General features: G+C 39.3%; 6 protein-coding genes across 6 annotated transcripts; 2 read left to right on the top strand and 4 right to left on the bottom strand.

Moving 5' to 3' along the window:
• Nucleotides 1-1,092: 1,092 nt before the first annotated feature.
• Nucleotides 1,093-2,796, bottom strand: BRETT_004170 (uncharacterized protein; the record flags this gene model as incomplete). Its single annotated transcript, XM_041282666.1, has 1 exon — nucleotides 1,093-2,796. The coding sequence occupies one exon, from the start codon at nucleotides 2,794-2,796 to the stop codon at nucleotides 1,093-1,095; it is 1,704 nt and encodes a 567-aa protein (XP_041135442.1).
• A 309-nt stretch (nucleotides 2,797-3,105) lies between these two features.
• BRETT_004169 (uncharacterized protein) lies at nucleotides 3,106-4,026 on the top strand (the record flags this gene model as incomplete). The annotated part of the gene is made up of 1 exon (XM_041282665.1): nucleotides 3,106-4,026. One exon carries the CDS (start codon nucleotides 3,106-3,108, stop codon nucleotides 4,024-4,026), a length of 921 nt encoding a protein of 306 aa, XP_041135441.1.
• Nucleotides 4,027-4,215: 189 nt separating this feature from the next.
• On the bottom strand, nucleotides 4,216-5,640 carry BRETT_004168 (uncharacterized protein; the record flags this gene model as incomplete). Its single annotated transcript, XM_041282664.1, has 1 exon — nucleotides 4,216-5,640. One exon carries the CDS (start codon nucleotides 5,638-5,640, stop codon nucleotides 4,216-4,218), a length of 1,425 nt encoding a protein of 474 aa, XP_041135440.1.
• A 383-nt stretch (nucleotides 5,641-6,023) lies between these two features.
• Nucleotides 6,024-8,075, bottom strand: BRETT_004167 (uncharacterized protein; the record flags this gene model as incomplete). The annotated part of the gene is made up of 1 exon (XM_041282663.1): nucleotides 6,024-8,075. The coding sequence occupies one exon, from the start codon at nucleotides 8,073-8,075 to the stop codon at nucleotides 6,024-6,026; it is 2,052 nt and encodes a 683-aa protein (XP_041135439.1).
• Nucleotides 8,076-8,551: 476 nt separating this feature from the next.
• DED81 (asparagine--tRNA ligase) lies at nucleotides 8,552-10,204 on the bottom strand (the record flags this gene model as incomplete). Its single annotated transcript, XM_041282662.1, has 1 exon — nucleotides 8,552-10,204. One exon carries the CDS (start codon nucleotides 10,202-10,204, stop codon nucleotides 8,552-8,554), a length of 1,653 nt encoding a protein of 550 aa, XP_041135438.1.
• A 740-nt stretch (nucleotides 10,205-10,944) lies between these two features.
• On the top strand, nucleotides 10,945-12,831 carry BRETT_004165 (uncharacterized protein; the record flags this gene model as incomplete). Its single annotated transcript, XM_041282661.1, has 1 exon — nucleotides 10,945-12,831. The coding sequence occupies one exon, from the start codon at nucleotides 10,945-10,947 to the stop codon at nucleotides 12,829-12,831; it is 1,887 nt and encodes a 628-aa protein (XP_041135437.1).
• Nucleotides 12,832-14,066: the final 1,235 nt, after the last annotated feature.

The raw sequence follows: 14,066 nt of genomic DNA, 5'->3' as shown, positions 1-14,066 counted from the left end.
ATTGTAATATTATTTGGTGGTTATCGCGCAAACGATTATCCGAAATCGAAAACAGATTCTGACGGATATCTGTGGGGAGGAAATCTCTAATAATGTGATTCAACGATTCTGCAATGAAATGAAATGATCGTTAGCAAGAACAGGATGAGATGAGATGAGATGAGGCGACGGGTAGAAAAGCATGGTTACATGTATAAGTGAATTAATTAAAATTGAGAACCACCTGAAGAGTAAAAAAAGAAAAAAATAGAATTGAAAAAAAAAAAAATTAAAATTAAAATTAAAATAACCTCACCCAGCTTCATCCAGCTTCCCTTCATTAGGTTATTGTTGATAAAACGATGCAATAGTAGGTACCGGCATAGCTGGATGAAGAAAATAATAAATAAGACAGCCAAATCCCACCACTAATGCTTTTTCAATACTTTAAAGGATAAAAAATTACAAATCGATTGGCATGTTATTCGATGTACATTGCGGAGGACAATAGAGGCATACAGATGCCTAAGAAACCGCCAGCTAAAGGAAATATCAAAGGCCTATGTTATCGGTCTCGAATGCCATAAGATATAGTCTTAGATTTCGGGAAGGACGGCTGAACTTCATAAATATTTTTTTTAAACTTTCATTTTTTTTTTAAGTACTTTGGTCGCTCACGCGATTAATTAGTTAGAGAAAATTTGATGCTTCGGGGACTCAGAGGAGCCATGAGGACCGGGGATTTTTTTTTTTTTTGTTAGAGATCCAGACAATCTCTCACTCTTTGCCGATCATAGGCAGCAGTACGAAAATTTTTTAGGAAAAACCAATCCCCTCGCTGACAGCTTCCCTATGGGGATCCATGGTAGGAATTGGCTCTATGCCATTCGGCTGAATGGCCAAGAGAGCTAAGAATTTAAAACAGCTCTAAAAAGACCAAAAATAAAAATAAAATAAAATAAATCGTTAGAGTACTACTATCACTAAAACATAGGTAACGAGCTACATGATAACAGCGTAAACTTTCGTAAACCTTCGTAAAATTGTTCGTTATTCATTCAGTAATTCTATATATCAGTAGCGGGGAAGGTTTGTGCACCTCTAGTAAAACATTCAATTCAGCTGCAAACCCAAACTCTCCTGGTAATGAACTCCTTGGTCAATATTCCATTCAAATCCCTTAGCTATGTCAGCATCCTCTACATAGCAGCTTACCTCGGACCCTCTGAAATAAACATTACCAAGATTTGCTCTAAGCTTAGCTAATGATGGATCTGCTCTGCTCGTTTCCATCTCTACAATTCGGCCTTCATGAACATGAAGACAAACCTCTAAGTCCTCACCAACTTTAAAATGTAGCTTAAACTTTGGTGTACGACCGAACACCCAATTCCAGCTCTTGAAAGTTTTATACTCGTTGATAACTTCCTCTGGGAGATCGCTAATATTATCTAACTTCATGACTCGACATTCGGCATTGCCGAATTTTAAGTCCAATAGATTACTTTTAGTACTCCTGTGTAGAAATGATGGCACGCCATAAGTACTACTAAAGGAGTTCACACAACAATATTCAAAGAGTTCAGGGTCCATCGAAATGTTCTGGATTGGGCTGGGAATCGACTTAATGCTCTTATCCTCGATGCATGCCTTTTTCTCCGGCGATAAATGTAAAAGACCAGACATGGCATGAAGATCAGCATTTAAAAGCATTGTACCATGATGAAGATACCTTCCCTTTGATAACTGATAAGCGGAACCGCTCACCTTACGCTGATTTATGGCATTCACCATGTCACCCTTCGCGTTGGTTGTTAACGGGAACTTTGGAAATTCCAAATTGGCATATTCCTTATCAACTATGCTGTTCAAAGCTTTGATAAGGATATTGGTAAATCCTGTTCTGTTAAACAAACTTTTTCCGGCCATAAATGAGAAATTCACATTTCCCAAGTCATGACAAACCGTTCCACCACCACTGTATCTCCTTAAAATAGGTATCTGCAGAATATTTGCAAGATGAAGGTTAATCTCCTTGTAGGGATTCTGGTTTTTCCCGATAACAATGCAAGGTGCATTTCGATACAGAACCAATCTCTTTGCAAATTGATGTTTCTTTGCATCCGGTAGATGATTGTAAATGTATCTTTCGATACTAAGATTTATTCTAGGGTCTCTAAACCGCGATATGAACACCATTGGCAACTTGCTATCCACAAATTGCTCTAACTTCGCATTTGCGGGTATTTTGTTCGGATCCGGACTGTCACCATTATGGAAGAAGTCCAAAAACCTTTTTAAGTTGCCAACACTAAAGCTCTCAGGGAGTGTAAATTGGTTATTATCTTTTGTAGCATTTTTTACTTGATCCCCTTTTAGTTCCTCGTTTATTTCCGAAGTCCTTTCATTTGGAATAGGAGATGAACCATTCTCAACAAAAGATAACTTTTCACTTTTAAAAGTGGATATACCTGGAGTGGTACAATTTCCCTTTTCGTCATAAATCGGAATCTCCGATGGATCCATTGATACGGGATCTTTATTTGTTGTATTCGTCTCACTTTTGGTTTGTGTATTTGATCTTTTGACATTCTTCACAACATCCTCATTAAAAAAGCCTTCCAAGTTCTCATCCAACTCTAGCTGATTTCTAATGGCATCTGTAGATGAAACAGCATGGGAATATTTTGACCTTTCTCCTGCGGACAAAGCATTATCATGATAAAGGACTCGCTTGGAAGAGAAATACCTCTCAAGGTATACTATCTTGCTTGAATATCGATGCAGACAGCAAGTGCCTCTTTTAATGGTATACATATCCTATTATTATTCAAGATTTGTCCAACAATCTCTATCGAATATCAACTAGCATTTAGCACAACATGTACTGTCGGTCTCCATTTGATGTTGCACGAAAAAAAAAGTGGAGAAAAACATTGGGGAAACATTTTTCATTATAACTCTCTGATTTTCCCCGTTTTTTTTTCTTTCTACATTTTCGTTCATCCGTTTTTTTTTCTTTAATCTTCGGATTCATCTACTCCAGTGATTTTGCTCATACCTACAGATCTCATCTTTTGGACTTCGCATAAAAATAAAAAGTTGTCATTTGATCTTATTAACGGGATGGATAGAAAGAACTCAATCGAGAGACTGATTCTTTCGAGATGTTCAAAATATCATGATGATGGCGAGGTGCTAAAGCTACTTGAGGATAGATACTCTGTGGATAGCTTACAAAAGAGTTATATGGTTCTCCAATCCACAGATGGTGGTTTCACGAAAGCAGAACTTTTGAAATCCTCAAGTTCAAGAAAAAGGAGCAAGAAGAAGAAGGAAAGCATATTTAAATCTTTGATTAGACCAGTTGAGCAAAAGTCAGGTATTAATCGTCACAGTAAGTTTTATGGTAAGAGAACGAAGAATACATTCAAGCAATTTATAAAACAGAATTTAAAGTTACAGAAAGATACAGTGAAGAGTTTGAAGAAGTTGTTGAAAAAAGACCCTAAATGCTTGGATAAACTTAAGGACTTGGCTGAACTTCCACTCTGCTCGAAAATTCTTAAGTTTGAAGATTTTCAGGAGATTAACAGACTATGGAACAACTATGCGAAGGAACTTATAGGGACAACAGATAGTATAACCGTGATGACTAGTAAGCTTTCAACATGTGAATTTATAGGCGCATTTGTTGAAGTTACCCATAGTGGATGTATCAATAACATAGGCCAGAAGGGCATAATTATCTGGGAGTCTCAACACAATATTATAATTGTGGTACCAAGGGCTGGAGGTTGGAGGAGCGATATTTCTGTTACGAATCCGAAGTACTCGTATTCTGAGTTAATAGGAGGGCTTAGAATAATCAATAAGGAAGGCACTAGATTTAAATTTCGTGTCAATGTTGACAGTAAAAGCCCAACTTCTACAGAAGAACCATGTTACATTGAATTTGAAATTATTGGTGACCGGCTGATGGTTCGGAGCATTGATCGGGCCAACAAGAAGTTTAAGAATCATGCTGTTAGAGATATTGAACTCTGATAGCCTTAATATATTACTTTACTAAGAGAACTTTAATAAAAGAGCTAATATGTACCCTATTGTATCTATCTATTATGTATAAGTCAATCAGGAATAAATAATGGTCAACACAAGCAATTATTAACAGTTCTTGGGAATGCAATAACATCTTTAATATTATCCTTGCACGCCAAATACTGAAGCAGCCGTTCAAAATCCCATACCAAAACCCCCATGCGGAACTGTGCCATTTTTTCTCTGGGCCAAATACCAGTCCAAGGGCTTTGGATTCATATTTCTACGCTGTATCTCAAAATTCAACTTTTCATAGCTCTCTTCCCTCACTGATCCACCTATTAATTCACCTATATCTGGAACAAGCATATCATAGCATGCAACAGTAGGTGGCAAATCTTTCAAATATCCGTCTGGCTCGTTTATTTTCATGTAAAAAGCCTTCTGATCAAGAGGGTAATCTGTAACAAACACAGGATTCTTGAAATACTTTCCAGCGAGCCATTTCTCGTGTTCTGACTTTAACGATTCACCCCAAGTAGGTTTATATCTAAAATCAGCTTTTCCAGTTTCATATGCTTCCCGTAATATTTTGATGGCCTGTGTATACGTGATAGATGCCCATTTATCCTGCTGAAGAAGCATTTGCCAGCGTTTCTTCATTGCATCTGCGTCCTCCTTACTTGCAGTTTCAAGTAGATTACTCCCCATACCATCTTCATCAGACAAAAGCTTGTGGACCACATTCTTGATCATAAGTTCCGAAAAGTCCGTAAGCTGACTCACATGATTAGCAAACGCCATCTCTGCTTCCAACATCCAAAACTCAGATAGGTGTCTGTTTGTATCACTCTTTTCCGCACGAAAACATGGAGTAAGAGTCCATACACGGGATAACGCCGCACAAAGAACTTCCAAATGAAGTTGTGTGGACACTGTAAGATATGTCTCCTTACCGAAAAAGGTTGCTTCTTTAGGATTGTTTGATGCAGCATCAATTTTAAACATTTCACCCGCACCTTCACAATCACTGCTAGTTGTAATTGGTGGGTGTGTCTTCGTGAAATCTTGAGAGTCAAAGAAATTCACGAATGACTTCTCGACCTTTGAACGAAATCTTAGTATTGCAGCTGCATCTGGCTGTCTCCACCGATATTCCGGAATTGTCCTTAGAAATTGCTCAGTATGCTTCTTCTTTAGCAAAGGATACAAATCTTCAACCCCACCAATGATATCAATTTTGGCGTCTTCGTTCTTGCTCTTATTCAACTGCAACTCATACTTTTGCTTACCTTTTCCCTCGGACCAGACACCATTCACGGATAAAGAAACGCCTACCTTCACACCATCAGGAAGAAGAGAAGGAGGCCGAATAATACATTTGACATCTTTCTGAGTTGTGCCGTCTACCATGTCAACAAATGCAACATTCTTAGAACTCCTGACTCCGGAAACCCATCCCTTTATCTCAATCTTCGAATCAACATGCGGTGGTGATTGGTAGATTTCCTTAATGCATTTTTGTAGAGGAGAGATCTGCTTTACCACAGAGCTGAAAGATCTGAGTGCAGCACACCTCGGAGCAAACTGAAAATAAAAGGTTGCTTGATGAGCAAGCATTTCTTGCGAAGATTATTGACACAATTGCCCTTGCGTATTTCCAAGAAAGCCCTAGTTCTATTTTCTTTAACTGCCTTGGACACCTCTTCAACCGTGTTGAAAAGAACTAAAGATATGATTTCCTCCACATTTTTGTAAGTTAAATCAATCCGTTTCGAGTCAATCGATGCGTCGATTATGCAGATCTATCAGTTTCAGCGAACGTACTTAGATTAAATAATTTATCATCACATATCTGTTCAAATATGTGGTTGCATTGACAACAACTCTACAGCAATATAATACTCTCTGATCTAAAATAGTTCTACGTCAGTCCAAAAATCACATTAGCTCAGACATTATAATAGCAAACACCCCTCTGTCTAGCATTTACATCTCTATAATCAGTATGATCTTCCAAACATCGTGAAGTTCACGGCTGGTTGACCACACTTCACACATTTCTCACCAGCCTCCAGCTTTGGTTGCTTGAATGGAATACAAAGCGACTTTGCTCCCATAGAAGGTGCCTTTTCATCAACGACGAATTCCTCACCGCTATCAGTGGTAGCAGACTCCTTCTTAATATCTTCCTCGCACTCCATACGACCACACCATGGGGCAACAACGATATTCTTCTGGTTCAAGTTGTGAACAAACTCCTTCCAGGTGTGCACAACAACACGATGAGCGTCGAACGTGTCCTTGGCCTTCTTGTAAAGAGAGTTGTGGATTTCGTCAAATAGCTCTGGCAACTTTTTGTCGATCTCAGCCAACTTTATTGATGACTTTGCACCGGTGTCTCTCCTAACAGCCAAAACAGACTCGTTTGCGACATCCTTTGGACCAACTTCTAGTCTGACTGGGACACCCTTCAACTCCCACTGGGCGAATTTCCAACCTGGAGAGTAGTACTGCTCGTAATCGGTAGCAACTCTGATTCCATCAGACTTTAATCTGGCCTCAAGCTTCTTACAAGTGTCAAAGACTTTCTCCTCGACATCCTTGGAGGTCTTGGTGGTCAAACCAACTGGAATAATGACCGTCTGGAACTGAGCAACTCTTGGAGGAATGACCAAACCCTTGTTATCGGAGTGAACCATCACCATGACACCAATAACTCTGGTTGAAATACCCCAGGATGTCTGGTGGACAAACAACTTAGGCTTGTCGGAACCAGCAGGATTCTCAACAGAGATGTTGAACATCTTGGAGAAGTTCTGTCCCAAGTTGTGAGAAGTAGCACACTGGATACCTCTTCCGGTAGTTGGAATGTATCCCTCACATGTAGTGGTGTAGAAACCACCTGCAAACTTCTCCTTCTCGGTCTTCTTACCCTTGACAATCGGCAAGGCCAACAAATCGTTGAAAATCTTTTCGTACAAGTCCAAAATACGCAAAACCTCATCCTCTGCCTCCTGGGCTGTCAAATGGGCAGTGTGACCTTCTTGCCACAAAAACTCTCTGGTTCTCAAGAATGGCTGAGGGTGCTTGAACTCCCATCTGACGACAGAGTTCCACTGATTCAACTTGAGAGGAAGATCTCTGTGCGAGCGAATCCACTTGGCAAAGTATGGGTACATGACAGTCTCAGAAGTTGGTCTGATGGCAATAGGTTCGTCCAAGTCGGAGCTACCAGCTCTGGTAACCCAGGCAACTTCAGGTGCAAAACCTTCAACGTGATCCTTTTCCTTGTTCAAAACAGATGACGAAACAAACATCGGGAAGTACGCATTGCGAACATTGTCCTTCTTGATCTCGGCATCAAACCACGACTGGATCTGCTCCCAGATGGTATATGAGCCGGGACGCAAGATGTAACATCCGGAAACGTTGTAGTAGTCGAGCATCTCACCCTTAGTGAGAATCTGCTGATACCAACCTGGGAAGTCCTTATTCTTGTCAACGGTGACGCCAATAAGCTTTGCGTCTTCCAAAGCACTGCTTATCTTCTTGGCTTTCTTTGTAACCTTATTGCTCTGCGATTTTCCTCCTGCTGGTGCTTTCTTGGCCTCTGGAGCTTTCGAAAAGTCAACAACTTTAGGTGTGAAAGTAGAGAGGAAGCCAACCAACTGCTTACCGGTCAAAACAAGGCGACCTTCTTCGTTTGAAATGACGTACTTTGTTGCCTCATCGTCCGAGATGGTCGAATCCAACAAGACCTTAACGGTATCCTTATGCTTGGCAGACAACAAAGCAATAGTGAATTTTCTGGCAGGGCAGCCAAAAAATTGAGTGGTCAACTCATCTCTGGCCAGTCTTGGATCCTTGGCATTTGCCTCCTGGGCTATCAACTTGCTTGCAGTCTTGGTATCTTTCTTAGCGACAACAATGATTGGAACTGGGGTCTGACTCTTTGGAGTTTTTGGCTTGAAAACCAAACTTTTCACCTCAACAGAGCCACTTGGCAAAGGCTCGGCTAGCGAAAGCATTGAGAATGTAGCTTCGATCGACATTTATTGTCTGACTCTATTTCCTGCAAAATTAATGGTTTGCTGGTTTATCGCAACTGGAAGACGTACGTCTGTAGAAATGATAAGGAAAGAAAAGATAGAGAGATCTGTCTATCTCTATTTACCGTGCTTTTTTTTTCGCTCTCTCTTATTTTTTTTTTTTTCTGCCGTTAATTTTTTTTCACCATTCTCATTCAATTTCTGCCGCAGTCGGATTTTTCAACCTCTTCATTATTTTCCAGCGAGGACTAAAAAGAAAATAAAGTAATAATGCGATAGGAAGAGAAAGATGATGGAGTGATCTGTCGCAGAAACAACAATTATACCCCCGTTTTCCCCTTTAATGGGACCAATAAATGAATAAATTACTCCACTTCCACTCCCTTGTAACTCCAGCGATCACTACAACGTTCATAAATACTTAAAACAAAATTTCAACTGCATTACACTACAGATTATACATAAGCCTTAAAAGAAGACTATGGAGTGCATCTACCCATGAAACGTGGATACAACGAGCAATCCTTAACAGTGAACCTGTTGCAGAGCCATGCTAGCAACCTCTCGGATCCCAAACCGTATCCTCCATGAGGACATGTACCATAAACCCTCTGATCAGTGAACCAATAGTAGTTGGTTGGATCGATACCCTCTCTCTTAAATCCTTTAAGAAGCTCATCCTTACCATCAATTCTCATGGAACCACCCATGATTTCACCAACGGTAGGCATCAAAAGATCGACCGATTCAGTAACACGTGGATCGTCGGCACACTTCTTCATGTAGAATGACTTAATCTCCACTGGGAATCTGATCAAGAGAATTGGAACACCAATAGTATCGGTCATCTTCCTCTCGGCAGCCTCCTGGATATCGTCTCCAAACTTGAATGGTGTTCCATCCTCGTTCAAAACGCCATTCTCGTTCAACCAGTCCAAAGCCTCAACATACTGCAGTCTCTTGAATGGCTCCTTTGGCATCACAAAGCCTGGATTCAACTTCTTCACGAGAGCACCAGAAACCGGATCTTCCATTATGTATTTGACAATGTGTACGACGAACTTTTCGATGTGATCGAGCAAGTCCTCGAAAGTAATGAATGGAAGCTCTGCCTCAATATGCGTGTACTCAGAGAGATGTCTTCTAGTGTGAGATTTCTCGGCCCTGAAAGATTCCTGAATACAGAAAACATCACCAAGAGCAGGAAGACAGGTTTCCAAGTAAAGCTGAGAGGACTGGGTCAGGTAAGCCTTCTCACCATAGTAGTTCATACTGAACAATGTCGAACCGCCTTCAACCTGTGTCTGAACCATGCAAGGTGGAGTAACTTCTGTGAGGTCTTCCTCCTGGTAGAATCTTCTAACCGCAGCAAGAGCCTTGGCACGAACCTTCATCACTGCAGAAAGTGTCTCACCTCTCAACGCCAAGTGTCTTCTGTCGAGCAAAAGATTTGGATCGGTACCCTCCTGGATCTTGTTGGTGAACGAGTCCTTTCCGGAAGGTGCAAGGCCGATGATTCTGTAGTAATCAACAGAAGCCTCAACACCACCTGGGGCAGATTTTCCCTCTGGAAGCTTGTTGATCGTACCGAAGACAGCAAGCGATGACTCAACAGTTAAAGTCAACGTCTGGTATGCATTGGCTAGATCTCCCGTGAGAACACACTGCAAAAATCCGCTACCGTCTCTCAAAATAATGAAAGCATGACCCTTCTGAATTCTCAATCTGTGCACCCATCCATGCACTTCAACACGTTTTCCGATGTAGTTAGCAATATCCTTGATCTTGATCTTCTTTGCCTGGGGAAGTGTTTTATCTTCCTTGATAACGATCTTCTTTGCAGCTTGTAATTTGGCACTTTCTTCGGCCGCACGTTTGGCCTCCTGTTCTTCAAGCTTCTTCTTCTTTTCCTGCTTTCTTTTCAATGACTGACTAATCTTCTTGGCCTTCTTCAATGCAGATGATGATATCTCAAAGTAATCTTCCTTTCCATCTGCTTCCTTGAAGGTAAATAACTTAGCATCTGGGTTTTTGAACAAAGCGTAACCAGCAGTTTTGTATGGTGACTCTTTTGTACCTTTTGTAGAATCCTCATCCACACCTTTTTGTGGATGGACGTATATTTCACTCATGTTGGTTTATCGTGAGAATTCAAACAGTAGAGAACGCGAAGAAAAAGGAAAGGTATTATACAAATATAAAGAGCGTTCGTAATAATCAAAGTGTACGAACGGAAACATTCAAAGATATAAACATCTGAATAATCCACTATAGAAAAAAATGAAAAAAGAACGTTGAAAAAAAAAAAAAGACAATAGCGTCTTGTTCCACTTTAGGTTGAAAAAAAAAATGAAGCGGCAGACAGCCCTTTCCTCCAGGGCTAATCTGTATGCATGTAAAAGAAATTCCAGAGCTTTTTCTTACTCATCAACAGCACGAAATGAGTATTACATTTTTTTTTTTTTTTTTTAGGTCCGCCGAGCTGCCTTTCTACCGATCTTTAAGTATACGAGATTACCGACAAAAAAGACGGACTTTTTGTTTGGTCTTGGAGAATTTCATTTGTGCTTCATCCTCTTATCTATCATTGAACATTTTCATTTCTGTGGTATCTGTATTATTCAAATTATCTCATACTAAGACGCAGAAACGACTTAAGCTTTCATCCAATAGTATCTCAGGATCTTGTCCTTTTTCGTCGCGTCGACTTATCCATACTGTGTCGAAATCTGGACCCCGCACAAATCTATATTTTATCACAGCGGGCAAAATTGAAGAATATAAAAGCACAAATGATTGATAGACCACATAATTTTCTTGTAGTTATTTTCTTATCTACAATTGGAATTTGAGAGCAAGATAACTGATAGGTATGCTCTCCAGAGACTCATACAAAAGTGTGATCGTAGGATCTCCATCTCGACGCCTTGGTCAGTTATATTCACATATATATCCATACTCTAGAATGCAATCTACATATACACTTCAGAAGCTTAAAAAAACATCCAGTTTCACCGAAACGTTGGCTCCAGACCCAGAAATTCCAAATGTTGATATTGCAAAAAATCCAGATACCCCTCAGAGTTTGTTTCACAGTGCAAGAATCCTAAAATCTGGTGCCTTTACTTGGTTGCTGCCGGAGAAGCGAAAGGAGTATAAATATCTGACTGCATCGCATCCGGCGCTCGCAGATCTTGGTTTGGATCCCGAAAGAGAAACTAAAAGTGACTATTTTAGAATGATTGTAGGTGGACAGAAGGTGGAGACCGATCCTTTTCCATACTCTCAGGCATACGCTGGGTATCAATTCGGAACATTTGCCGGTCAATTGGGGGATGGTAGAGTGGTCAATCTGTTTGAGGTTACTAATCCGAACACCGGCAAGGTGTATGAGCTTCAGTTAAAGGGAGCAGGTAAGACGCCCTTTTCACGTTTTGCTGATGGAAAAGCTGTTTTAAGATCTAGCATAAGAGAATTCGTCATATCAGAATCATTAAATGCAATTGGAATTCCTTCTACAAGAGCGTTGGCAATAACTGCTCTTCCAAAGACGTATGCACAGCGTGGAACAACCGAGAGTTGTGCAATTGTGTGCAGAATGGCTCCTAGTTGGATTAGAGTGGGAACTTTCGATTTGTACAGATACAGAAATGACCGTCAAGGTCTTATTGCATTGGCAGACTATGCCATTGATCACGTTTTCCGTGGAGAAAAGAGTTTATGCAAAAATTTCAAAAGCATCTTGGGCAAGAGTGAGATTTTACAACAGCTTGGTACGCTTAGCAAGTATGATAAATTGTATCTTGAGATTGTGTGCAGAAATGCTGAGGCCGTCTCTTACTGGCAAGCATATGGTTTTCTTAACGGAGTTTTAAACACGGACAATACGTCTATATTGGGATTGGCCATGGATTTTGGCCCGTTTTCCTTTATGGATTACTTTGAACCAAGTTACACACCAAACACTGATGATGTAAATGAAAGATACAGCTTTCGGAGCATGCCATCAGCTATTTGGTTTAATATGGTTAAATTAGCTGAAGATTTGGTTGAACTTCTTGGCGCTGGTCCGGAATTGTTGAAAGATCCTTTTTTCCAAGAGAAGGGATTAAAACAGGAATGGATTAAAAGCGTTGGTATGAGAACCAACAAAATGGTTCAAGCCGCGGCCGATATCTTTGAATCATATTACATGAACTTTTATATGACACTCTTGTGTAAACGACTTGGCGTAGGCATGAAATCCAGAGACCAAGATGGCATTTTGCTTTTGCTTTTCGAAACTCTCCAGAAGAGCAAACTCGACTATAATGGATTTTTTGTCTTGTTACAGAAGCAACCGTTGTGCAAGACAAATGATTCAGAGATATCCAATATATCTGCAAAATTTATTCCTGATAACTTTGAAGAAGACCAGACATCTGGATATACCAAAAGTATGGTTAAGGGTATCATAGAAAGATTTCTTATTGCATTCAAAAAGCGTTTAGTTGAAGAAGACATTACTGATGCCGAAAGATTAAGAAGGGCAGAAAAGTACAATCCTTTATTTATACCGAAAAATTGGATTTTGAATGAGGTGATTGATTTCACCCAAAAGAATAATTACGATTCATCTTATTTGGATAAGTTGATGAAAATGTGTTGCAATCCATATGAGCCCGAAAAATGGGGTGACGAACTTGGTACACTTGAACAGCATTGGCTTGATGATAATAAAAAAGAAAAGCAGATGTTACAATGTAGTTGTTCCAGTTGAGCACATATCTCAAAATTTTAAAATGTTCTGTTGTACCCATTTATTGTATTTATATCGGTTTACATATGCCTTCAGATTTCTTTGCATTTATACATCTTTTATACCTTTTATCCGTCTATATGTTTTGTAGTCTCTTATAAATCAGTTAATATATATTTAATTAAATATGAAATTTGGAAGATGGACTCGTAAAGTCCATATGTGTTTTTCCAAAAAAAGGAATATGACCATACCAATCGCTCTTGATAATCTTCTTTCTCCCACACCGGAAGAACGAATAAACAATTTATTGTTCTTTTATGATTATACAGGGAGCAGCAATTTTTTAATTGAGACATTTGAATTTGATGGGGAAGAGATATATTCATATGGAGACAACTTAAAAGAGTATTTCTTGAATGCATTGTCTTATTTACGGGCCAATAGACATAATTCTATCCTTCCACCCGAACCAATATCTCAAGATATAAATTCTGAAGAAGAAGGATATGAAGTATATGATCCTATATTACAACTTTTGAAGTTGTATTCAGATTGATATTTTGATTTGAGATCATCCACTAATAATTTTGTTTGCCTTCAGAGAAGAAGCCGCAGTCCTGCCAGAAAAAGAGGAATCGACCCGAACAGGAAATTGTAAAAAATGTTACAAAATAGTCTGTTGTCAGCCCAAAAATTGTACCGTCACATCGAAACAGGCTCATCCATTTACAATATAAAAATTAAAACGTTTAAGGTGGTGCGGTCAGTTTTATTATGGTATTAAATAGAATTTGAGATATATAGAAATATATAGAAATATATAGAAATATATATAATTAGGTATCTTCTCTCTATGCAACAGGGAATCTAATACGATTTACCTGTCAAAGTTGTACAGAAAGGAATTTCCAATAGCAAGTACCCTATTATTTAAGCATCCGGATAATGTAGCATATCAGCCACCATGTAAAGCAAAAATATTTTCTTGTGTGCATAACTACAAACATATCTTATGTACTACAATAAACATCGAATGCTGCATTAAATATAGTACTATTAACTTGTACAATGCAACATCTCACTTTATGAGATAATGTCGAAGCAAAATTTACGTAGAGCAATAAAGCTCTACGTAAAGAAGAAGCTGTAACAATAGTGTCTGTGATACATGGAGAGCCCCAAGTATAAGAAGAAGATATTTTCTCATATGTCTGCGCAGCTATTCATATGTTTGTACAGCAAAATAAATATCG

The sequence above is a fragment of the Brettanomyces bruxellensis genome, chromosome 5 (assembly GCF_011074885.1).
Source record: "Brettanomyces bruxellensis chromosome 5, complete sequence".
Classification (NCBI taxonomy): Eukaryota; Fungi; Ascomycota; class Pichiomycetes; order Pichiales; family Pichiaceae; genus Brettanomyces; species Brettanomyces bruxellensis.
The sequence above is the reverse complement of the archived record's forward strand: the minus strand, read 5'-3'. Positions and strand labels throughout refer to the sequence as shown.